The sequence below is a fragment of the Chiloscyllium punctatum genome, chromosome 4, assembly GCF_047496795.1.
Source record: "Chiloscyllium punctatum isolate Juve2018m chromosome 4, sChiPun1.3, whole genome shotgun sequence".
NCBI classification, from domain to species: Eukaryota; Metazoa; Chordata; class Chondrichthyes; order Orectolobiformes; family Hemiscylliidae; genus Chiloscyllium; species Chiloscyllium punctatum.
The window spans coordinates 82,846,375-82,870,416 of record NC_092742.1 but is presented as its reverse complement, the minus strand read 5'-3'; the positions used below and the strand labels follow the sequence as shown (position 1 = coordinate 82,870,416).

The following is a 24,042-nucleotide window of genomic DNA, read 5'->3' as shown; positions in this document are numbered from 1 at the left end:
AACTAGTAAAAACCTGAACTGGAAGAACTGGTCACTCCCCTACCATTGTTAAACTAAGTTTAAAAACACACAACACCAGGTTATAATCCAACCCAATTATTTGGAAGCACTAGCTTTCCTTGCGTTGCTCATTAATCAGGTAGCACTGTTCCGAAAGCTAGTGTTTCCAAATAACCCTGTTGGACTATAACCTGGTGTCATGTGATTTTTGACTTTGTCCACCGCAGTCCAACACCGGCTCCTCCACATCACTGTTAAACAAGGCATTTCCAGACATTTCAACACCTGTCTTTATGACCTCTCGAAAAAAAACCCCAAAGATAAAATAACCTTGTTAAGGTGACAACATCATCGCACAAGAGCGGAACCTTGCAAAGTAAGAAACATATCTAAGACATCAGGTTCTTCAGGGCAACTCATCTTTATTATGTGCAAACTCTTGAAAATTGGAGTGCAAAGAAAAAAGTCAACAGGGACTGGAAAATGACTTTGGTCATTGAATACTATTTCTTTTGTAGCTTCTGATACTTAAGTTGCTCTGAGCCCTCCTTATTTTTACATGCAAAGAAGATATATTATGAAGTAGCTGCGATACTAAAAATCCAAATTTGGGAAGCTGAGTGAGGAAAATCAAGAATGGCTGGCTACAAGAAAACACTCAATTTTTTTCTTTGCCGAAGTATACTAAATGTGTGTCACGAGCACTCGAACCACTCTTACACAAAGACATAACCACAAGTCCGGATGGGAAAAATGACCATTCTAAAGTGTTAAATTTGCAATTTTTATTTCAAGAAAAATCAAATGCCAGATTTCCCATAGGCTAAGTATTAATGCAAATTTAGCTGCATTTTTAAAGTAATATTAATTGAACATAACAATTTTTTTTGAAAACTACATCTTATGTAAATAATAATTCCAATTTAACTCCAATAATCGCAAGCAATCTGACCCCGAGTAAAATGCATTAAGTTTCAGATAGAGATATTTATTCCTTTCTACTTAAATCAGTTTTATTTCGGTAAAAGTCCCCTTTTACTATATTAATTTTCAGTATACACTTAGTCAGCACTCGCAACAGAAGGTGACCTTGACACCGATCGAGAACGTGAGCGAGAACGAGATCTTGGTCGCTCCAATGAAGGAGATTTGGATGGTGAAGGTGAACGAACTTTTTGTTCCCTGACAGGGCCACGAGATCTACTGCGAGAACGGGATTTGCTGCGGCTTCTGCTCTTTGACCTACTGTAGGATTTGCGGCTTCTGGAACGAGACCGACTACGGGATCTGGAAAACGAACGGCTCCGCGAACGGGATCTGCTGCGAGATCTAAACATCAAGGGGATATAAATGCCCATTTTTACAACATTTCTCAACTGTCATAACAAAAACTGATTTATATTAGTGTATGGACACTTGAATTGATTTCAAAAGTAACATCAGCTCTTTGCCAATATGACAAAAAATTGAGATTTAAAAAACCTTTTTGCCACCTCCCTGCCAAACTGTACAAACGCAACCTCCCATTATGTCAGTTGACATATCCTTCAGCTGACACACTTGAAAGACAATGCTTCAAGAATTTTCTATTCTTGCAAAATTCACATTCTTAAATTCATACTTCAGCATATTAAACAAGTTTGGGCCCCTTACTGAGGTATTTGTACCATTGATAGCCACGGGTCTTAATATTTTAAGAAAGGTGGGAAGGAAAAGCCAGGGAACTATGGACCAACGAACCTGACATCGCTGGTGAGCAAGTTGTTGAAGGGAATCCTGAAGAACAGGATTAACGTATTCGGTAAGGTGAGAGCTGATTACGGATTGTCAACATGGCTTTGTGCATGGGAAATCATGTCTCACAAACTTGATTAGAGTTTTTTGAAGAAGTAACGAAGAGGATCTATATGACTTCAGTAAGGTGTTCAACAAGATTCCTCCTGATAGACTGGTTAGCAAGGCTCGATCTCATGGAAAACAGGGAGCAGTACCCATTTGGATACAGAACTGGCTTGAAAGTCGAAGATGGGGGTAGTGGTGGTGAGTTGCTTTTCAGACTGGAAGCCGATGACCAGTGATGTGCCACAAGGATTGGCGCTGGGGCCACTGCTTTTGTCAATTATATAGATGATTTGGTTGTGAACATAGGAGATATATTTAGCACGTTTGTAGATGACACCAAAAATGGAGGTGTAATGGACAGCCAAGGTGATACCTCAGTACAACAGGTATCTTGATCAGATAGGCCAATGGAGTGGAAGATGGGGTTTAATTTAGATAGATAAGAAGTACTGCAGTTTGGCAAGGCCAATCAGGGCAGGACTTGTACACTTAACACTAAGGTCCTGGGGAGTGTTTACAAAAACAAAACCCTGGAGTGCAGTTTCATAGTTCCTTGGAAATGGAGTCATATGTAAATAGAATAGTGAAGGCTGCATTTTGTATGCTTGCCTTCATTGGTCTGTGCATTGAATATAAGCGTTGGGAGGAAATATTGCAGCTGTGCAGAGGACATTGGTCGGGCCACTTTTGAAATATTGTGTGCAATTCCAGTCTCCCTCCAATCGGAAGGATATTTTTTTTTTACATTACAGTGTGGAAACAGGCCCTTCAGCCCAACAAGGTCCACACCGACCCGCCGAAGCACAACCCACCCATACCCCTACATTTACCCCTTACCTAACACTACGGGCAATTTAGCATGGCCAATTCACCTGACCTGCACATCTTTGGACTGTGGGAGGAAACCGGAGCACCCAGAGGAAACCCACGCAGACACGGGGAGAATGTGCAAACTCCACACAGTCATTCGCCTAAGGCGGGAATTGAACCCAGGTCTCTGGCGCTGTGAGATAGCAGTGCTAACCACTGTGCCACCATGCCGTGAAACTTGAAAGGGTTCTGAAAAGATTTACAAGGACATTGCCAGGGTTGGAGGGTTTGGGCTACAGAGTGTGTCTAAATAGACTGTGGCTATTTTCCATGGAGCATTGGAGGCTGAGGGACAACCTCATAGCAGTTTATAAAATCATGTGGGACATCAATAGAGTAAACAGAAATAGTCTTTTCCTGGGGCTGAGGGAGTCCGAAGCTAGATAGCATAGGTTTAAGGTGAGAGGGGAAAGATTTAAAATAGATCTAAGGGGCAACTTTTTCATGCAGAAGGTGGGCATGACTGGAACAAGCTGCCAGAGGAAGTGGTGGAGGCTGGTAGAATTATAACATTTAAAAGGCATCTGGATGGGTTTGGAGGGATGTGGGCCTAAGGCTGGCAAATGTGACTAGGTTTATCTAAGATACCTGGTTTGCATGGACGAGTTGAACTGGTCTGATTTGGTGCTATAATCTCTATGGCTCTGACTGAAACTATATAGTTCTGATTTGTAATAATGGAAGCTATGATGATTGTATGTGTCACTTACCTATGTTTAGGTTCCTCAATCAGTCTGATCTTTCTTCCGTTTATCTCTGCGCCAGAGAGTTTATCAACAGCATTCTTCAAATCACTATAGGAGGCAAACTCAACAACCCTAAAGGAAAAATGACATTTACAATTTTACTTCTGCCAATTTGAATGCCACCTGTCTGTTATTTTGATTAAGCAGGTGAATATGATACAGTGACACTCCATTTGTACTGTAGAACTGGAATCATGCTGCAGGAAGTAAATCACACACATTTCCAAATACAATACAGCCATGTCAGAAAGAGTGTGATAAACTGTTTAGACTTAATGTTATTTCCCAGGACAAACGGAAAATGTCAGAAGATATTACACACAAACTATAATATTTTCAAAAATAAATCCAGCAACTAAGATTTGGATACAGCAAATATAATGAGAAACATTTCATAGGCACATCATAGATTTATCAGCCAAAAAAGTCCAAGATCAGCTACTTAAAGCGTGGGTTATAAAGAAACACAAGGGATGCCGTGCAGATGAGGTTAAGTTCAAGCCATAAGGCTTAGGTGGCCGATGACACAGCCAGCAAAAGAGGGTGCACAAGCAGCTACAATTGGAGAAGCAGAATCTTCTGGAACATTAAATGGCTAGACTATTTTGGATATTGAAAGATTTAGTGCTGGGAGTCAGATACGGTGGTGGAATTAACAAAGCTGGATATAATCAGCATGCATGTGGAACTCTGTTCCTTCAGATCATGTTCCCAGCAACAGCATTTAGATGAGATTACATCAAAGTTTGCTGTCAAGTAGTACAGAAGGTTAACAAGCACTGTAAATCCTGGTGTTACTCGTGTAAGCTTGAAAACAATTTTGGCCTAATGTACAAAGATTAGTTTATTGTGCTGAGTACAAATCATCAAATTCTTACCAAACAAAAACAGAAATTACTGGAAAAAACTTCAGAAGATCTGGCAGCATTTGTGAAGAGAAAGAATCTAGTGATCCTTCTTCAAAATTTCTGTTTTTGTTTCAGATTTTCAGGATGTGTAGTTCTTCATTTTATTATAGCAAATTCTTCCTATTTGACTAACAAGTTTGCTAATACATCAATTCATTAATTTCTTTATTTAACTCACCCTTCATTCATTTTGTGCCTATGCGCATCTGCAAATGTAACTTCTCCAGCCTGTCTCATGAAATCTTTCAGGTCCTATGTGAAATCACAATGGTTATGTAAAACAAGTCATATGCACACTTAGTCAGTCATTTTCAACGAGAAAGTTACTACAAAAGAACCAAAGCTAATTTCATCAAAATGTATTACCTTCCTGTACAATTCCCTAGGCTAGTCAACCAGGCAAATGCAAGAAGAACTTGCACAGGTACCACCACGACTGACGACCCGATAGTGCTCTTCAGCACCCACTCGACGTGAGCCCTCCCGGATATCACCCATCCTAAAAGGTAGGCTTTGACGGTGCCATGGGAACAGGAATTGCTAAATCTTGTGTGGTTACCAATGGCTCCTCACACTTCAAAATCGAGCTTCCAAACAACCTACTAGCGAATTTCTTTCATTCAATCAAGGACCTCTCATTTTAGAGTCAGCTCTCAACTCGACTTTAGGACAACTCGTTACCAGCATTTTCAGAGGCGCAGGAACGGACCCCGGCACATAAGCTAGCGCCCACCAATGTTGGTCAGACCAGCATAATACAGATCACCAACTGATTGAAACGTAGGACTGGCAATTCAACTAGGCCCATCAAGAGACCAAGCCAGAGCGATTAGGAAAACGTCACTCGTCACAAGGCCAACGATACGAGAGGCTGGTAAATAAAGGTTTTAATATTTGGTTAAAGTTTGCACATAATTCAAACAAACCAAACAAAAACGTCACATTTAAGGTTTCAAATAAGTAAGCAATTTAGACAAATTACATCATCTGAATGTCAACACTCCTAAAGTTGCAGTACTTAATGAAAGTTTTATAAATGGACAAATGAAAATTTAGTTCAGTATCGTGCACCTTTTATTGCCTCTTACTACTGTCCATCCTTCCCTAGTGCAGTTTTGAAAGAGGCAAAGAATCTGGGTACATTGTGAGCCAAGCTTCTACGCAGTTGGCTCAACAACCCTCACCAATATTTTTAAGTTAAAAAATCATCTATTTTAAAAGGGGAAGTGTGCACCAAATGGTTCAAATTTTATGATTTCAATTTGATTTATAACAGACTACCAAGCATCATTTAGAAAGGAAGAAAAAAATCATAACACCAATTTCTGACTAACAGCAACCTCTGTGAGAAGCATGAATACTGGCAAAACAGTGTCAAGATGGGGCTTGACTGCAATAAACACCAAGTAGAATTGATTGCCAATGGTCACCATCAAACCTTACATAAAAATAATTGTAACTTGGTCAGGGTTTTGGAGAATCAGTGCTCTCCATACAATTATACCAGCACAAGATACTGCCTTCAGAACAGTTCTCCTGGCAAATTTTCCAACAAGCGTTTAAGTCATGATGTTCCTGTAGTTTTCCTGATTACACTACTGGAAAGACAATAACACAGATTGGCTTGTATGATCTGTAACAGCACCATGAGATACATAATTTCATTATATTCCTCTTTCTTGAAGAGGAACACATTGTTCATCTGTCACTCAGTTTACAATCCATTATTAATATCCCGCGTTCCACTCAGCTTCTGTGTTTAACATCACGTGACATAGCGAGTTCCACCACATTCTAATAGGGCAAGACACATTTCAAGTTCCAATAGCTAGTATAGTGATGCTAATTTTCTCACAACTATCAAAACAATAGTGCAGAATTTGAGCTACACTTTAATTGAAGTTGACAGTCCCATTACACAGGTCGTCACTGGTAGAATGTGGAGCCGTACCCATCCACTTATTGCTGTGAAATCTCAGCTAACCTTGAAAGTACTCTATGTATTGAATTACAATTCAGCTTAAGAGGTATTATGGCAACTGAATTACGTGATTCACTGCTATGTGCAACATACCTGCCAACTAACTCTTGAAGACAAATTCTCAACGATCAATCTGTTCTCTGTACGAATTGGAGGTCCATTTCTGGGGAAAAAAAGACAAAATTGTATTAACTGAGATTCACAACTGTGTTAAGGAATCTCATGTAAACTTCCAGCAGAATTTACTCTTTATAAAGCAAACAAAGTCATCAATTTTCCCCATATTATATATCAAAGAATGTTTAAGATGATAATCTGGTACCAATTTACTCATATGAGCATTACAACCTCAAAAACAATTGCTGGAATATGAATTGTGGATGCCTGCAGACACTATCGATACAAATGTATAGCAGGTGTCATAGGGGCAATTTCAAAATTTGCAGCCAAGACAAAAAGCGAAGTTGCCTTCCACGCAGTAAATTGGGCAAATTGGCTCAATGCAAAAATGTGAGGAAACGCATTTTGGTAAAGGCAAAATATCAGGGTGAAACACAAAGTCTCAGGAGCATGGTGACCTGGGTGTACATATGGACAGATCACTGAAAAAGGCAGGAAAATGGAGATAGAAGTTAATAAAGCAGAGAGTATATTTTACATTATCAGAACAGCATGGAATATAAAGGCAAGGTGTCCATACTGAACATACAGAAGTTACATTGTTAGACTATTATTGTGTACAGTTCTGGGCGGCACACGATAGGAAGAATGTAAATGCTTTGGAGAAAGCCCAGAAGTGAGTTTTGACTATAATAGTTTCGGAGATAGGAACCGTCCGTTGATAAGACTGTTGTACTTTGAGAAATGGCAAAGGGGAGATTAGAGAGACAGAGGAAGAGAGCATGCGAGAGAACAAGCGAAAATATTTCTCACTCATAGAAGGAAGAGCAACAAAATGACACAGATTTAAAGTGATATGAGAAATTTGTTTCACATGAATGCTTTGGGGCTGGAATGCAATGCTACAAAATGTGGCAGAGGTCAAGTCAATTCACGCATTCAAGGGGGCAATAGATTATTATTTGAATAGAACCATGTATAATAGTATAGGAGAAAGCAGAAAAATGGCACCAAATCATAATACTCAGACAGCCAGCCTTGACACAATGGACTGAATGGCCTCCCATCGGTGCTGTAACAAGTTGATGATTAGTTTGCATGGCAAGTTACGTAACATTTCCACATGAGGGGTATTCTTTGAAAGAAGCTATTTATTGTTCACCAGTTCAAAGGGTAATTTCATTCTATCCTTTGCATTCCATCACTGGTCTTTATAGGAGACAGTGTTGTCTGTGCAGGATCACATTAAGCCTCTGCATCCAACTATTGATAAAATATCAAGATTCAAAGTTCTGTTCACTTTTCTCCTCCCTTATAAAAATCAGTATTGAGGCCAACTGTGACCTTATCAAATTGATACAGACTAGACAACAAACCTGATAACTTGCCTGCCCATAAAGCTCAGTGACATTCACCTTTCTGTTTTTCTAAGCCAGTAGTGCAGCTGTTAAATTGTCTCACCTTCCATCACTTCGTGGGCGGCGTGGGCTAAAGCGACCTGAATAGCGTCCTCCACGACCCCCTCTGGGCCGTGCTCTAGCATGTTCAACTGTAACTCTGCAGAAACATAATACACACTTAACGAAACAGCTATTTCATTTGAAAATAGTCAGCTACAAAGCAGCCTATTTTAATTTTTTCTTACCTTTCACTACACAATTCTTTTCCATCCAATTCGTAAACTGCATCATCTGCATCCCTATGATCTTCAAACTCCTAACAGTAGATACAGTGGTAACAAAATATAGATAATTTATACAGATCGTGGCTTGCTCGTTCAAAGATTGTGTTTTGAATATTTTATAGCTTAAAGTTACAATGTTCAAATCTGTTGAACTGAAAAGCAACATTACCACAAATCCAAATCCATTCTTCAAGTCAATTTCCTTTATTCGTCCATATCCTTTAAAGAATTTTTCCACATCCCTTTCTCTGGCATGAGGGCTCAGTCTACCAATGAATATACGTGAGCTCATTTTATCTGGTAGGATTCCATAAAAGTCAGAAACAAGAAGCATTCTGTTACAGTGACTTTAAAACTGAATCTGGAACTCAAATTTTATACTTATTCAGTAGATAAATCAAAACAGATCTTTGCAGCATTACTATGAACTGAATGGTATGCCACTTTACGACAATAATGGCATTCTCCCATATAATGAGAAGTATCCACAGACTTATTCCTATGTATTTTGACAATACTGTGCCTTTAACAGATGTGTTCTGTCCAGTTTCTTTTGCAAAAGCATGTTGCCACAATGGAGCCAAAATGTCACCTTTAGATAGTTGGAGAACAGCTTTGAATTCTCCCAGGATGTTTTTAACTAAGATAAAAGAATGAGTGGGCAGGGTCAGGCTTTCAGACCCAAAAATGGATTTTGGTTTTGCTTCAGTTAGTTGGTGGGTTTTGCTGGCTGTTGGAACTAATAGCTTGAGTATGCTGCTCCTAGTGTGAAGTCTTAGGTAGACAGTCTTCCCTAAACAAAAAAATTAAAAGGGTAGATTGCTGCTTTTGGCTTTTTTTACAACTGGACTGGAGAGAGAGACCACAAGGGACTAATAATTGTGTTGCTGAATTACCTTTACCAAGGGTGCATTTATGGGACGGTGCCTACATTGGAACAGTTGACAATTAGTTGTTAAATAATACAGTATCATGTTCAGTATTTCCTTAAAGTTACGACAATTTTTTTTGTACATTAACTGTGTTTTAAAAATAAAACGTGCTTTGATTAAAGCTTAATGGTGAACCAATCAAATCGTATGTATAACACAGCACCTTGCATTTGCCTTTGAAAAAATATACTAGTTAGTTTCAAGGCCATCCCCGTAATATACTTGGTAGTTTTTTTTTTGGGGGGGGGGGGGGAGGGGTTCTGGTACTTTCTTCTCTCTCACACAGAAATCTGAGCTGTGATTTAACTGAAGTCCTTAAGGTGTTCAAAAGAGTTAATGAAAATAGGGAGAGAATGGATTTCCCTGATGGGAGAGACCAAAACAAGGGAGGGCCCCCTGAACATGACAACCTCAGGGAGTCAGGAAGCACTTCCTCAAACAAAAATCAGTGAAAACTCAAAATGCGATTCTTCCAACAGCTTTCAAGGCTAGGTCAACTAATGTTTTAAAAGAGGAGATTTTAATTAGGTAAGCATATTTAGGCTTGTGGGACAAAGCTGCACAATTGATACTAAGATACAAGTCAACCATGATCTAATTAAATGAGAACATTCACAGATCAAGATTGGACAATGAATGGCTTACAGTCATAGAATACCTTCAGTACAGATAGAAGCCATTTGGCCCATCAAGTAAACACCAACCCTCTGAACAGCATCCCAACCAGACACACCTTCCACCCTACCCCAGTAACACTGCACTTAACATAGCTTACTACTTTTATTTAGAAACTCGACAGTGTGGAAACAGTCCATTTGGCCCAAAAGGTCCACACTGACCCTCCGAACAGTAACCCACCAAAACCTATTCCTCTACATTTCTCCTAACTAATGCACCAAACCTACACATCCTTGAACACTATGGGCAATTTAGCATGGCCATTTCACTTAACCTACACATTTCTAGACTGTGGTAATAAACCCATTCAGACATGGAGAGAATGCGCAAACTCCACACAGACAGTTTCCCAAGTCTGGAATCGAACCCGGGTCCCTGGCGCTGTGAGGGAGCAGTGCTAACCACAGAGCTACCATGCAGCATACATTGATAAACAGGAGATAGTGGGTGCATAGAATATTTTGGGGAGATGAGTTAGGCATTGATTGTAGGTACAGCTTACCATTATTACTGTAGGAAAGTATTGTGCAAATTACAGAATACCAATGGTGTGGAGAGGCCACTTGGCCCATCATGTCTACACCAACCTGCCGAAAGAGCTTCCATTTACTCCTCTTTAGGACAGCACGGTGGCTCAGTGGTTAGCATTGCTGCTAACAGTTCCAAGGACCCGGGTTCGATTCCAGCCTCAGGCAACTGTCTGTGTGGAGTTGCCACATTCTCCCCATGTCTGCATGGGTTCCTTCCTGGTGCTCTGGTTTCTTCCCACAATCCGAAGATATGCAGGTTGGGTGAATTAGCTATGGTAAATTGGTCATAGTGTTCAAGGATGTGTAAGATAGGTGCATTTGTCAGGGGTAAGTGTAGAGTATAGGGTTGGGGAAATGGGTTTGGATGGGATGCTCTTTGGAGCGTTGGTGCGGGACTCGTTGGCCCAAAGGGCCTGTTTCTGCACCGTAGGGATTCTACGATTCTCAACCCCGGATTTAACATGGCCAATCCACCTGGCCTGCATATCCCTGGACATTATGGGCGATAAAACATGGCCAATCCACCTAACCTGCACATCCTTGGAATGTGGGAGGAAACCAGAGCATTCGGAGGTAAACTCCAAGGCTGGGATGATATCCAGGTTACCTGGAAAAGCACAAGTGGTCAAATAACATTGAAAGCTTTGTGCAGGAGTAGTGGTGCTAACTCACTACAGCTTGGAGATAAAACTGAAGGGTAGAAATAAAGAAATGTGTCTGGGATACAAGTTAATAAAGAGGGATCCAAAATATGAAGCGAAAAAGTCAGTCAAGATGGGAAGGTCACAGAATACAAAAAAAATCAGGAATAGGAGGGGGAAGATTCAGTTGTTTAGAATGAAATGGAGGAAGAACACCTCATCTTCCACCTCGGAACACTTCAACCGCAGGGCATCAATGTGGACTTCAACAGTTTCCTCACTTCCCCTTCCCCCACCTCACCCTAGTTCTAAACTTCCAGCTCAGTAACTGTCCCCTTGACTTGTCCTACCTGCCTATCTTCTTTTCCACCTATCCACTCCACCCTCTCCTCCTTGACCTATCACCTTCATCCCCTCCCCCACTGTACTCTAGGCTACTTCCTCCCCACCCCCACCTTCCTCTAGCTTATCTCTCCACACTTCAGGCTCACTGCCTTTATTCCCGATGAAGGGCTTTTGCCCGAAACGTCGATTTCGAAGCTACTTGGATGCTGCCTGAACTGCTGCGCTCTTCCAGCACCACTAATCCAGTTATAAACCAATGCTAACTGGGATATAGAGATGCCAGTTTTGGACTCCTGGGGATAAAGTCAGAAGTCGTAGGACACCAGGTTATAGTCCAACAGGTTTATTTGAAATCACAAGCTTTCGAAGTGCTGCTCCTTCGGGTGAAGTGACGAAGGGGCAGTGCTCTGAAAGCTCACGATTTAGTTAAATCTGCCAGACTATAACCCCTTGGTACAATGTGACCACCTGACTCAACATTAATTGGATTGAGTCTGGTGCTGGAAAAGTACAACCGGTCAGGCAACATCCCAGGTGCAGGGGAAATCAACGTTTCGTGCAAAAGCTCTTCATCAGAGTTCACCTCAGTGTGAAGCCCACTGGGCAAGGGGCTGGAAGCATGAAACTTTACGAGAGCACTCTCTGAAGGATGAGTAGTATGCACTCCAGCTTAAAAATATATATAATTCAGAGAGCACTGTTCTCCGACAGACTACAAAACCACGGCATAGCAATTCTGCACTGCTAGCTTATAGGCTGCATGGTTCATTGCTGCACGTGGAGCCCTTTGCTCTCTACTCAAGCAACATGCTGCTGGAACTCATGAGGGGAACTCTAACAAAAACGAAATGAGCTTTCCACCCCTTACACCCGGGGGGTGGGCAATCAGGAGAGGGTAGGGCCCTTATGGCACGGCTATTCTGGATGGAGTTGGGGGGGTGGGGGAAGAGGTGTTGAATTAATGGGGGGGGGGGAAGAGGTGTTGAATTAATGGGGGGGGGGGGGGGGGAAGAGGTGTTGAATTAATGGGGGGGGGGTGTGGGGAAGAGGTGTTGAATTGATGGGGGGGGTGTGGGGAAGAGGTGTTGAATTGATGGGGGGGGTGTGGGGAAGAGGTGTTGAATTAATGGGGGGGGGAAAGAGGTGTTGAATTAATGGGGGGGTGTGTGGGGAAGAGGTGTTGAATTAATGGGGGGGTGTGGGGAAGAGGTGTTGAATTGATGGGGGGGGTGTGGGGGAAGAGGTGTTGAATTGATGGGGGGGGTGTGTGGGGGAAGAGGTGTTGAATTGATGGGGGGGGTGTGTGGGGGAAGGGGTGTTGAATTGATGGGGGGGTGTGGGGGAAGAGGTGTTGAATTGATGGGGGGGGGGTGTGTGTGGGGGAAGAGGTGTTGAATTGATGGTGGGGGGGTGTGTGGGGGAAGAGGTGTTGAATTGATGGGGGGAGGTGTGGGGGAAGAGGTGTTGAATTGATGGGGGGGTGTGTGTGGGGGAAGAGGTGTTGAATTGATGGGGGGGTGTGGGGGAAGAGGTGTTGAATTGATGGGGGGGGGCTGGTGTGGGGGAAGAGGTGTTGAATTGATGGGGGGGTGTGGGGGAAGAGGTGTTGAATTGATGGGGGGGGGTGTGTGGGGGAAGAGGTGTTGAATTGATGGGGGGGGGTGTGGGGGAAGAGGTGTTGAATTGATGGTGGGGGGGGTGTGGGGGAAGAGGTGTTGAATTGATGGGGGGGGGTGTGTGTGGGGGAGGAGGTGTTGAATTGATGGGGGGGGGTGTGGGGGAAGAGGTGTTGAATTGATGGGGGGGGGGTGTGTGGGGGAGGAGGTGTTGAATTGATGGGGGGGGGGGTGTGTGGGGGAGGAGGTGTTGAATTGATGGGGGGGGGCGGGGAGGAGACAGAGAGAGAAAGAGAAAAAAAATGCGAGGGAAGATGCGAACTCTCGCCAGGCGGGTTTTTTTTAAAAAAACACGATCTACAGGAAACACCGACCGCGGGATGGGGAGAAGGAGAATCGCTGGGTGTTTCTCCTTTCCCGAGCACAAGGAGCGGCGGGGCAGAGGCGAGAGCCTCCCCCCCCCCTCTCTCTAGGCCCGGGCCGACCGCACCGGAGAGAGAGAAAAAAAAATCACCACGTGGCGTTTACAGATGAGCTGTGAGGGTTTGGGGAAAGGGAAGGGAAGGGATATGTTGTAGAGGAAGGCCACCTCCACAGTAACATTGATGATGTTATTATTAATAGCGATAATAAGACAGCTCTCGCTCTTACCAACTCCGGCCGCTCGCCCCGCGCTGACGCAGTTGGAAATAAAACACAAGTGCCGCACAAAATGGCGGCCGACCGCCCGCCTCGCGACGGCCAATGGGCTGGCGGCGTTGATGTCACTTCCGGCCATTGTGACACATTCCCCCTCCCCTTCCCCATCTCATTCGCTACATTCCACGGTGACTCTCTCCAAAGAGTTACATTGCACTGCGCAGCACTAAAGCGTGGGGGCGGGGTAGGTGTAGGGAGCTGTCTCTGTTAAAGGGGTCTTTCCCCAGGCACAGAACCCCGTCTCTTTCGCGAGGAGAGAAATGCCTGTTTTTGGCAGCGTGCAGGGTAGCTCAGAGGCATGTTAAATTCTAGCGTATCGTTTGTTTTTTAATTTCCGCTCTGCGCGGAATTTTAAACAAATCACACGACACCGGGTTATAGTCCAACAGGTATACTTCCCTGATCACCTAATACTGTCCATTTGCCCGGATAAGTTCAGCTTCAACAACATTCAAGAAGCTGAACACCATCCAGGACAAAGCAGCCTCCTTGACTGGCACCACATCCGCAAGCATTCACTCCCTCCGCCACTGATGTTCAGTAGCTGCAAGTGTGTACTATCCACAAGACTGCAAGTTCACCAAGGTTCCAACTCCAACACTGGATAAAAGCAAATTACTGCGGATGCTGGAATCTGAAACCAAAAGAGAAAATGCTGGAAAATCTCAGCAGGTCTGGCAGCATCTGTAAGGAGAGAAAAGAGCTGACGTTTCGAGTCTAACTGACCCTTTGTCAAAGCTGGAGAGAGGTTTCCAAGTGCTTACCAGGCCAGTGACTCCCCACATCCTGAGTGTGAATTTAAAATAATAACAAAGAGTGTACTTAACTAAAAGACATAGGAAGATACAATGGCACAGTGGTTAGCATTGCTGCCTCACAACACCAAAGACCCAGGTTCAATTCCAGCCTCGGGTGACTGTGTGGGTTTCCTCCCACAGTCCAAAGATGTGCGGTTTAGGTAAATTGGCTATGCTAAATTACCTGTAGTGTTAGGTGTAGGGGAATGGGTCTGGGTGGGTTGCTCTTCAGAGGACTTGTTAGCCCAAAGGGCCTGTTTCTACACTGTAAGTAGTCTAATCTTAAAAGATGTAAAAAAAACTGCAGTCTGTATTCTAACAGATGAAAGGCTTAACAGACAATCAATTTTTCAATGTATAATTTCAGTTACATCACACTGCAAATTTTTGCTATAAATTCTGTGTTACGATCGAGTCCTCCACAATCACCTGATGAAGGAGCGTCGCTCCGAAAGCTAGTGTGCTTCTAATTAAACTTGTTGGACGATAACCTGGTGTTGTGTGATTTTTAAATCTATTTTTTAGTAAAACTTCTAATTTACTTCTTCCTTTAGAAGGTATTATGGGTTTTTGCCTTTATTTTTGGAGAAGTATTTCATGTTACAACATCTAACCGAATCACAGTTCTTAAATTAAGTGCATTTCAATTTTATTTATAAACTGCTTCAAAAAAGTGTTACTTTATTTCCCAGGTAAGAAAATGCAAAAAAAAAGACCAAGTACAGCTAGTTCAAATCTAAAGTTTCCACCAGTGAATAATTAGTCTACAAAAACAAAGTTCTCTTTTCAGCAATATAATATTTGCAGAAAATTACTGCTTAATTAATCGCATGCAGAAAACTGGCATAATCATTAGCACAGCTGTTTTTCCTTCTCCAAAAGTAGTACAGTGGTCACTGGCAAAATAGAGAAAGTTTGAAAAGAACTCATGGTAGTAACTGACTTGAAAATAAGAATCAGATTGCATAAAAGCTATTTCCAGAGTTTTAATGTTGATTACATTTAGGTGGAGTTACTGTTGTAATGAAGGAAATAAATCAGCAGTTTGCACACAGCAAGGTCCCACAAATCAGTAATGAAATAAATGACCAGATCCAAAATCTAAGATGTTGCTTGAGAGATCAACGCAAGTCTGGACATCTCAGCTTTTCTTTGAAAAGCACTTTGGCCTTGTTTACTCTATCTGAAATGATAGATTTGATGACTAATATAAGGGTACATCCAATAGTGCAATGTTTCTCCATTGCAGCTCTGAAGGGACAGTTTGGATTCCATGTTCTTGTCTGTGATGTGGAGACTGAATCCACAACTTCTGACACTCGGCCAAAAGTACTATAGGGTACAATGTTTCAAACTCAACTGTCAAAAGACTGGAATTCTTTGAAAACCAGGCATTTGTAAAATGTGCCACACAACAATTTTAGTTGAGTAAACAATGAAACACCTTTCATGGACAATTGAGCCAGGCACTGTATGGTGCTGGACTAGTTTTCTATTTTGCAACTTGCATGTTGATCTCCTCCAATACTCTGTGCAATCCCTAATGTCACATGAATCAGTGTGACCCAGCCATGCACCCCAAACTTCGAAGGCCCAAAGGTTACTGATTTTGAGACACTATCTGTAATACTGAGTTAAGGCTGACAAATAGAAAGATGAAAATACAATCAAATCAAATTCTAATAAAATTATTTTAAAACAAACTCAATGTCACCATGCAATTGCACATAAGCAGCAAAAACAGTTAATTCAAAGCTTTTCATTGAAGAGATATCAATGAAATAGTCCAAGAAAATCAAATGTTGTAATAACATTTATTGGTTTAAAAAGTATAATGTATCAGTTATAATTAACAGGATATGAAGAGAGTCTAAGTTATGCCACAGCTTTTCAGAAACAATCTGATATAAATTTAGTCAACCTGTCCGTTATATATTCAATACCAAAGCAGCATAGAACTTTAAACCAGTTCTAATACAAGCAAATTATTTTCCATTAGTGACTTTTATGTAAAGAAATAATTGTCTTTTACAGTTCAACAAAAACTTACATGAACAAAGAAGCATCCACAAACAATCTCAAGCAAAAGATAGCTAATATCATTTTCTGAAGAAAACAGCTTTTTACAATCATTGTCTAATCAGCACTTTCAACAGAACGTGACCTGGACCTCGACTGGTTTGTCAATCCAGAAGATTTTGATCTTGAATGGGCCTGGTTATTCATCACTGGTTGATCTTTTCTAACAGGTGATCTGCTTGCAGAATGGGATTTGCCACGACTCCTGCTTCTGGACCTACTTTCTGATTTTGACTGCTTAGATGATGGTGACCGACTGTGAGATCTTGAGGAACTTCTATTGTGAGATCTGCTTCTGGTCCTAGAAATCAGTTAGATAATCAAATTTTCATTTTCAATTGTCTAGTCACAAGCAGTTAGTTATATTCATTAATATCGGGGAAAAAAGCACCCAAGCACCTTATTTCTTGTAAAATACTGGTGAAGTATATACAATGTAGAGTGCCGTATATGGCACCAGCAACCTGGATAATCTGTGCCAAGATGTTAAAAACAAGAGATATTTCTCCTGGTAATAGTTTCCCTGACCCCCATACAGACATTGGTATTGAGAGCAGTTGTTGGCCATCTCCACAGTTAATCAGAATTCCAACAGATTTTAGCTGATCACAGCAATGGTGAAAAGGGGAATAAGTTCCACTAATTAATATTCAGTAACTTCACCGAAAGGAATATGCAATATCATGCAAGTTCTAGATTACAGCGAGTTGATTTATCCCCCATCCCTGTGGTTAAGCAACAACTTTTATTGCACCTTTAACACATTAAAAAAAATCAAAGGTATTTGAGACATAAAATAAAATGAACGACTGCACATAAGACAATATTAGGGCAGATGATCAAAAGCTCAGCCAACAGGTAGGTTTTAAGGAGTTTCTTAAAGAAAGGTAGAAATGTTTAGAAAGGGAATTCCAGAGACAGAACTCCGGCTGCTGAAGGTAAGTCACAGTAATGTTTGCAGGTCATGTGGAAATAGTAAGGAATAGTTTTTGTAAATTTAAATGGCATAGGTTAAGAGTAATAATCACCTGCGTTTCCGATCTTCAATTAATCTTATTTTTCGACCATTTATCTCTTTACCTTCCAGCTTGTTGAGAGCATTTCTCATGTCACTAGATGTGGCAAACTCAACAACCCTAAAACAAGCAAATGACATTTTGAGAAATGTGCATCTTGTAATGCTGATAATCACATTATATTTTGCCTCCTTCCCAATATTACCACAACAGAAAGTTCATGGTTCAATCAATCACCACTCAGGACTGAATATGCACTACCCTATGTTTATGTAGGAAATTTATAAGAATTCCACTCTTAATGGCTAAAGTGAATACTTGCTGTAACATAAGCCTATTTGGATACTGGCTCAGCATGAGTCAGGCTGGGTTGTCGTGCCTTCTACACATTCAGGAAATACCAATAGTCACTGTTAACAAATAAAGCATGGCCACTGAGGCAATACAGTGGAGGAACCTGGTGTTCGTGTTATCATTTCAAGAACATGGATTACTCATTTAAGAAAAACTGAAGTGTAATTTTAAGTAAATGTTACTTAATGTAAAGCCAATCAACATATATGGATATTTCCTCCTGACTTCACAATTCCATCCATACTGTAACAGGAATTATTAATCTGCCTCAGAGCTGCCTTTGACCCCCAGTGAACAGTGGCATGCAAAAATACTCAGCACATCAGAAAACACTGTGTATTCCATCGGCAATAGGAGGGATCCCACTGAGCATAATATCTACTGAGGAAGCTTGCTGAGGTTTGTTTTTATAGTGGCTGTCTTGGAATAGCTCAAAACCTATATCAGAAGTCATGGGGTCACACAGGATCATCAGAAAGCAATAGGCTGGCTTCCAAACTCGTGGCATTTATTGAACAGATTGTGGCTTCATTTGAAATTGTAGGGCTTTGTGAAACTCAGGCTTGATTGATTTTTAAAAATCATTCAACATAATGCTTCAACAAACTGGGAACCTGGCAAATCTTGGATTTTACCCGAAATGGATACTCTGGTTCCAAAATCCATATAAAAGCAAATGAAGTTCTCAAAATAGGAGTGTGGCAAGGTTGCTGCTTACCTTACTTAATGTGATCAACAACACTGTTTTTGGAAGACAATGAGCAAAGGACAATTTAATCATTGTTGCCTTCCTGAGAGTTTTCAGTGCAGCTAACGTTTGTAGAACTTTACATATCCAGCCAGAACGTATGGTGCAGAGCTCTTCAGCATGCAAAAATTAAGACTTTTCTTGACCATGTGTGGAATCCATGACCCCACAAAGGGGAATTGCAAGACTATATATGGACAAGTGGTTTGGATATCTGCCCTGTGTAGATTCTTCTACAATACTGAAGGCATTATTTAGACAATAGGAAATTCTATTCTGGAAGTCACTAACATATGCACCTATCTCTTATCCAACAAAAGATATGTTTGCATTGAAGGTGATCCAGAGATGGTTTACTAGGCTGATACGGAGTATGGAGGGACTGCCTAATGAAGCGAGGTTGAGTAGGTTGGGCCTATACTCATTGGTATTTAGAAGAATGAGAATCAATGTCATTGAAACAAAAGATTCTTTGTGGACTTGAACAGCAGATGCGAAGGCCCCCCCCCATTTGGATGCAGAATGGGCTCAAAAGGTAGAAGACAGGGGGTGGTGGTGGAGGGTTGTTTTTCAGACTGGAGGCCTGTGACCAGTGAAGTGCTACAAGGATCGGTGCTGGGCCCTCTACGTTTTGTCATTTACATAAATTATTTTGATGCGAGCATAAGAGGTACAGTTAGTAAGTTTGCAGATGACCCCAAAATTGGAGGTGCAGTGGACAGCGAAGAGGGTTACCTCAGATTACAACGGGATCTTGACCAGATGGGCCAATGGACCGAAAAGTGGCAGATGGAGTTTAATTCAGATAAATGCGAGGTGCTGCATTTTGGGAATGCAAATCTTAGCAGGACTTATACACTTAATGGTAAGGTCCTAGGGAGTGTTGCTGAACAAAGACACCTTGGAGTGCAGGTTCATAGCTCTTTGAAAGTGGAGTCGGAGGTAGATAGGATAGTGAAAGCGGCATTTGGTATGCTTTCCTTTATTGGTCAGAATATGGAGTACAGGAGTTGGAGGTCATGTTGCAGCTGTACAGGACATTGGTTAGGCCACTGTTGGAATATTGTGTGCAATTCTGGTCTCCTTCCTATCGGAAAGATGTTGTGAAACTTGAAAGGGTTCAGAAAAGATTTACAAGGATGTTGCCAGGGTTGGAGGATTTGAGCTATAGGCAGAGACTGAACAGGCTGGGGCTGTTTTCCCTGGGGCGTCAGAGGCTGTGGGGTGACCTTATAGAGGTTGACAAAATTATGAGAGGCATGGATAAGGTAAATAAACAAATTCTTTTCCCTGGGGTCAGGGAGTGCAGAACTAGAGGGCATAGGTTTAGGGTGAGAGGGGAAAGATATAAAAGAGACCTAAGGGGCAACGTTTTCACGCAGAGGGTGGTACGTGTATGGAATGAGCTGCCAGAGAAAGTGATGGAGGCTGGTACAATTGCAACATTTAAGAGCCTTTTGATGGGTATATGAATAGGAAGGGTTTGGAGGGATATGGGCTGAGTGCTGGCAGGTGAGACTAGATTGGGTTAGGATATCTGGTTGGCATGGACGGGTTGGACCGAAGGGTCTGTTTCCATGCTGTACATCTCTATGACTCTAAATATAGCCTAGTCTGAGACTGATGGATTTTTAAATCCGTAAAAGAATCAAAGTTTATAGGAAAAAGGAGAGTGGAGATGAAGAATATCAGGTCAGCCATGACCTCATTAGATAGCTGAATGGCCTATTTCTGTTCCTACATTTTACGAGATAATCAATATGCAATTTTCTGCAGTTACCATGGTTGGCTTGTACAGAAGTTAGGTTTCTGAAGTTCCATGGGAAATTTTGTGTGTGTACATTCTGTGTTCAGGAGGATGGTGACAATGCAATCTTACATTTTAGATGAGTAATGCTTACTATACTATTGACCAGGTTCTCCTGGTAACTATTGTCACCTGTAAATTTACACTTTACAATTAAGTGATGGCCAACTAGTAACCTTCCTCCTTGGGAATGGGAGGCAATCACAATGAAGTGGTTTTAAAATGACGTGATGTCTGAAGTCAGCACAGTATAGTTTGTTTAATAATAGTGTCTGAATCAGATGCAAGTACAGGACTCCTGGGTACTAGAGATGTCCAACTAACCAGTCTGGCTTACTACTGGAGCCAGGAGGGACAATCCTATCACCGGAGGCTGAACCTTTCCAAATTTGCTTCAAATAACCCTGCAATTCTGTCTTAATAATTTGGCTGGTCCAAATTGTAAATTTACAAAGTCTTTGCACTCCTGAATTGCAGAAATATTCCAAGACATACCCGAGCAGTCCAAAACCGTAGCTTTACCTTTTTGTATCTAAGCTCTTTGGATTTGGATAAATTGGCTGAGGATTCCAAGGTGACCAAAAAAGTCTAAATGGCTTCCCCTAGTATACTTTAAACAGATGCAACTAAGAATATCATATACAACTAAAAACAATTCAAGTGTTCTTGTATATTATGAATAATTATTTTTTCATTGGTGAGAGGGTTGCTTGTTGTTCCACCAGTTTAATCCAATGGATGATAGTTCACGCTATCTTGCCAAACTACCTTATGCTTTAATTAATGCAATGCTATGGAATTCCTGATTATACAATTAAATTTTACTGATCCCAGAAGGGACTGAGACTGGCAGACACTTCAAATTAATTTATCCAGATGTGTTATGAGACACCTCTGGAGAAGATGGGACTTGAACCCAGGACTTTAGAAGGGATTTGTACAATTAGAATTGGAACATATTCTTTTAATTATACAGCAATAAAGGAAAAGGCGCATATCTATTGTGACTTTGGACAAGTCAGAGTCTATTAAAGGAAGCAATACAAATGTACAGAAACTAAAATGCACTACCAAAGTTATGAATGGTATGTATGTTCAATATTTAAACAAAAATTTTCATCTTTTCCCTCAAAGCTATCTATTCAAACTGTTCTCATCCAAATACACATTCTCTATATGCCAGCAGGCAATTCAGTCAGATACTCCGGACAACCATATTTTGGCCAACAAGTATTGTCCATTCCTAATCAACTTTAGATGATGCTGCTGAGCAGTCCACTATGCTATTCGGAAGGTGATTAGAGGGTTCTGACCCAGCGACAGTGAAAAAAATGGCACTATCCTTCCATGTCAGAATAGTGTGTGTCTTGGAAAAGAATTTGCTCTTGGTATTCCAAGACATCTGCTACCTTGTCCTTTTAAGTGGTACAGGTCAAGAGTTTGAACGCTGATGTCAAAGGAGCCATGGTTATCTGCTGCAGTGCATCTTGCAGATGGCACACTTAACTATTATTTTGTGTCAGATAGTGAATGTTGAAGGTGTTACATAGAATTCCAATCAAGCAGGCTGGTTTTGTTTTTTTGAGTGTTGTTGAAGCTGTACTCATCCAGGCAAATGGAGGTAGTTCCATCACACTCTTAACTTGTTCCTTGTAGTTGGTTGATAGGCTTTTGAAATTAGGTAGTGATTTATTTGCCACAAAATACTTAGCCTCTGACCTGCTTTAGTAGCCACAGTATTTATACGGCTGATTCAGTTCAGTTTCTGGTCCAAACTAATCCATAGGATACTAACAAGGGATTCAGCGATAGCAATACCATTGAATGTCAAGGTGAAATGGTTAGATTGTTTCTTGTTGGAGACGGTTATTGCTTGGCACTTTTGTGACATTAATATTATCATTCAATTAAATGCTACATTCACATTGCGTTCAGTGAAGTCTGCATCTTTTCATTTTCCTGTAGTTTTGATTGTGGACTGAAATGGGAAAAAGGACTCATTTTAAAAGCCAATAATTGTTAAAATATTGCTACGCTTTTTTAAAAGACAAGTTACCAGACACTCATTGTAAGCGCTGTTTACACATCTGTTTGTGCAAACAGTGGGGGCAAAATCTCGTTGCAGATGAGTTGGAGCCAAGGGATTTGTACAAATTGAGATTCAGTCAGCAATAGGTGGCTGACTGGTCTGTGGGATGATGACCAGTTATTGATGATAAGACCTTTCTACCGGTCAGCAACTATGTGATTGGCTCTGGGTTAGCTGAACATCTTGTGGGTGTGAATGTTGATGGGTGAAACCATCAGACCTCTAGAGGGAAGGAGCTATTTTTCTACTACAGTAAAAAGAATCTCAAGCTTGAAGTTAGCCAGTTTATTTCCTTTCATTAATTGCTGTAATCTGTGACTTTTAACAATCAGAAACCTTCATAAACCTTGAAGCAGTTACTCTATGCCCCCTGCAAACAAGTGGAAGATCAAGGAGCAATACCCTGACAAGCCAAATAGATCAGTGAACAGGGATAATTGAACTGCTTTTCCCATCTTTCCCTTTGCCCATAATACCCATGTTTTCTTTTGTGTGTGTGTGCATGCACCTTTAAGCTGGCTTATAAGACAGTTATAGTTTTAACTAATACAGTTTTATGGTTATGATGCATAATTACCTGTAGCTCGAAGCTATTTTGTTGTAATAAATGGCATTTTTTGCTTACTAAAGCAACTTGGTCCATCCTTTCTGTCAAGCTGGGTCTAATTTTTGTGAAAACTCCAGGAACAGCAGGGCCTGATGTCTACTGCACTACCCAAATGATGTCTAACTATTCTTACACTCCAACCTCTTGCCCACACCCCCAAAACAACACTCTTTGTGAAGAAACCTGTGTAAAGAAATATTGTCACAAGGGTTATAAAGTTAAAAGAGTTACTTTTCACTGAAAGCTTGTAGTTTAGAAGTACATCTTTTATAAGAGAGAGGTCAAAGCAGTTCACAATGGTTCAGCCACACATCCTAGACAAGTTAGGACTTTGTTCTTTTTACAAAAACAAAGATTCACTGATTTAAAAAAAAACAAGCCTCGTAACTAACATTTTTGTTTTACACTGTCTAAAAATATGATCTAACATAAGGTTTGACAACTGAACTACATTTAGAATCAAAATTTTCCAATTCAGTCATATTCTAATCTTATAACATTAAGGAAAATTTTAACCAACCATGACATCATCAGCAAGATTCGCCTTCTGGTGATCTGAGGGGCCCTCTGACTTACATGGAATTTGACATGAAAACTTCCTTAGAATTGAAGAGGATTGTCTTTCACACGAATTATGAGTAATCAAAAGCAAATCTGGAGCATAAAAAGGAGGGATCTCATTACAGTTAAGAGATCACCCTCATCCAAAAGAAATTAGTTACACAGGCTGAAAATCTACTATAAACATTCAGCAGCAAACCAAATAAAGGAAATTCACTTAAAGAGCTTAGGGGCTTGTCACTCACTCAAGGTTACCATTACTTTAATATTTGATAGATAACCCATTTAAAATATTTTTAATTGAATAATTAAAGTTTAAAACTAGATTTATGAGAAATAAAGCTATGTCACCTTCCTTTTTCCTAAAATCTAATGTTGCAATTTACTGTTTT

The 24,042-nt window shown here is 41.0% G+C and overlaps 2 protein-coding genes across 10 annotated transcripts in view; both read right to left on the bottom strand.

Annotated features, from left to right (window-relative positions):
* Window positions 1–770: 770 nt before the first annotated feature.
* On the bottom strand, window positions 771–13,703 carry LOC140476483 (serine/arginine-rich splicing factor 5-like). Of its 3 annotated transcripts, XM_072569178.1 has the most exons (8): window positions 13,545–13,703; window positions 8,321–8,448; window positions 8,113–8,183; window positions 7,929–8,024; window positions 6,441–6,510; window positions 4,545–4,618; window positions 3,423–3,530; window positions 771–1,329 (listed from the first exon to the last, which is right to left on the bottom strand). In XM_072569178.1, the coding sequence occupies exons 1-8, from the start codon at window positions 13,669–13,671 to the stop codon at window positions 1,062–1,064; spliced, it is 942 nt and encodes a 313-aa protein (XP_072425279.1). In that variant the 5' UTR covers window positions 13,672–13,703; the 3' UTR covers window positions 771–1,061. The 3 variants fall into 3 exon arrangements, 1 of the variants encoding a protein (XP_072425279.1); XR_011960491.1 differs by lacking the exon at window positions 771–1,329 and having other exon boundaries at window positions 3,435–3,530; window positions 4,545–5,237; XR_011960492.1 differs by lacking the exons at window positions 771–1,329; window positions 3,423–3,530 and adding an exon at window positions 4,733–5,237.
* A 2,486-nt stretch (window positions 13,704–16,189) lies between these two features.
* LOC140476485 (serine/arginine-rich splicing factor 5-like) overlaps window positions 16,190–24,042 on the bottom strand; it is a 33,296-nt gene continuing 25,443 nt past the window's right edge. For 6 of the 7 annotated variants that reach the window (XM_072569184.1, XM_072569182.1, XM_072569180.1 and 3 more), the window contains 2 exons: window positions 17,497–17,604; window positions 16,190–16,769 (listed from right to left, as the gene is read on the bottom strand). In XM_072569184.1, coding sequence (XP_072425285.1) covers window positions 16,526–16,769; window positions 17,497–17,604 — 352 coding nt within the window. In that variant the 3' untranslated portion in view covers window positions 16,190–16,525. Of the gene's footprint in view, window positions 16,770–17,496; window positions 17,605–24,042 lie in introns of those variants that run through there. The other variant, XR_011960493.1, reaches the window with a different exon arrangement.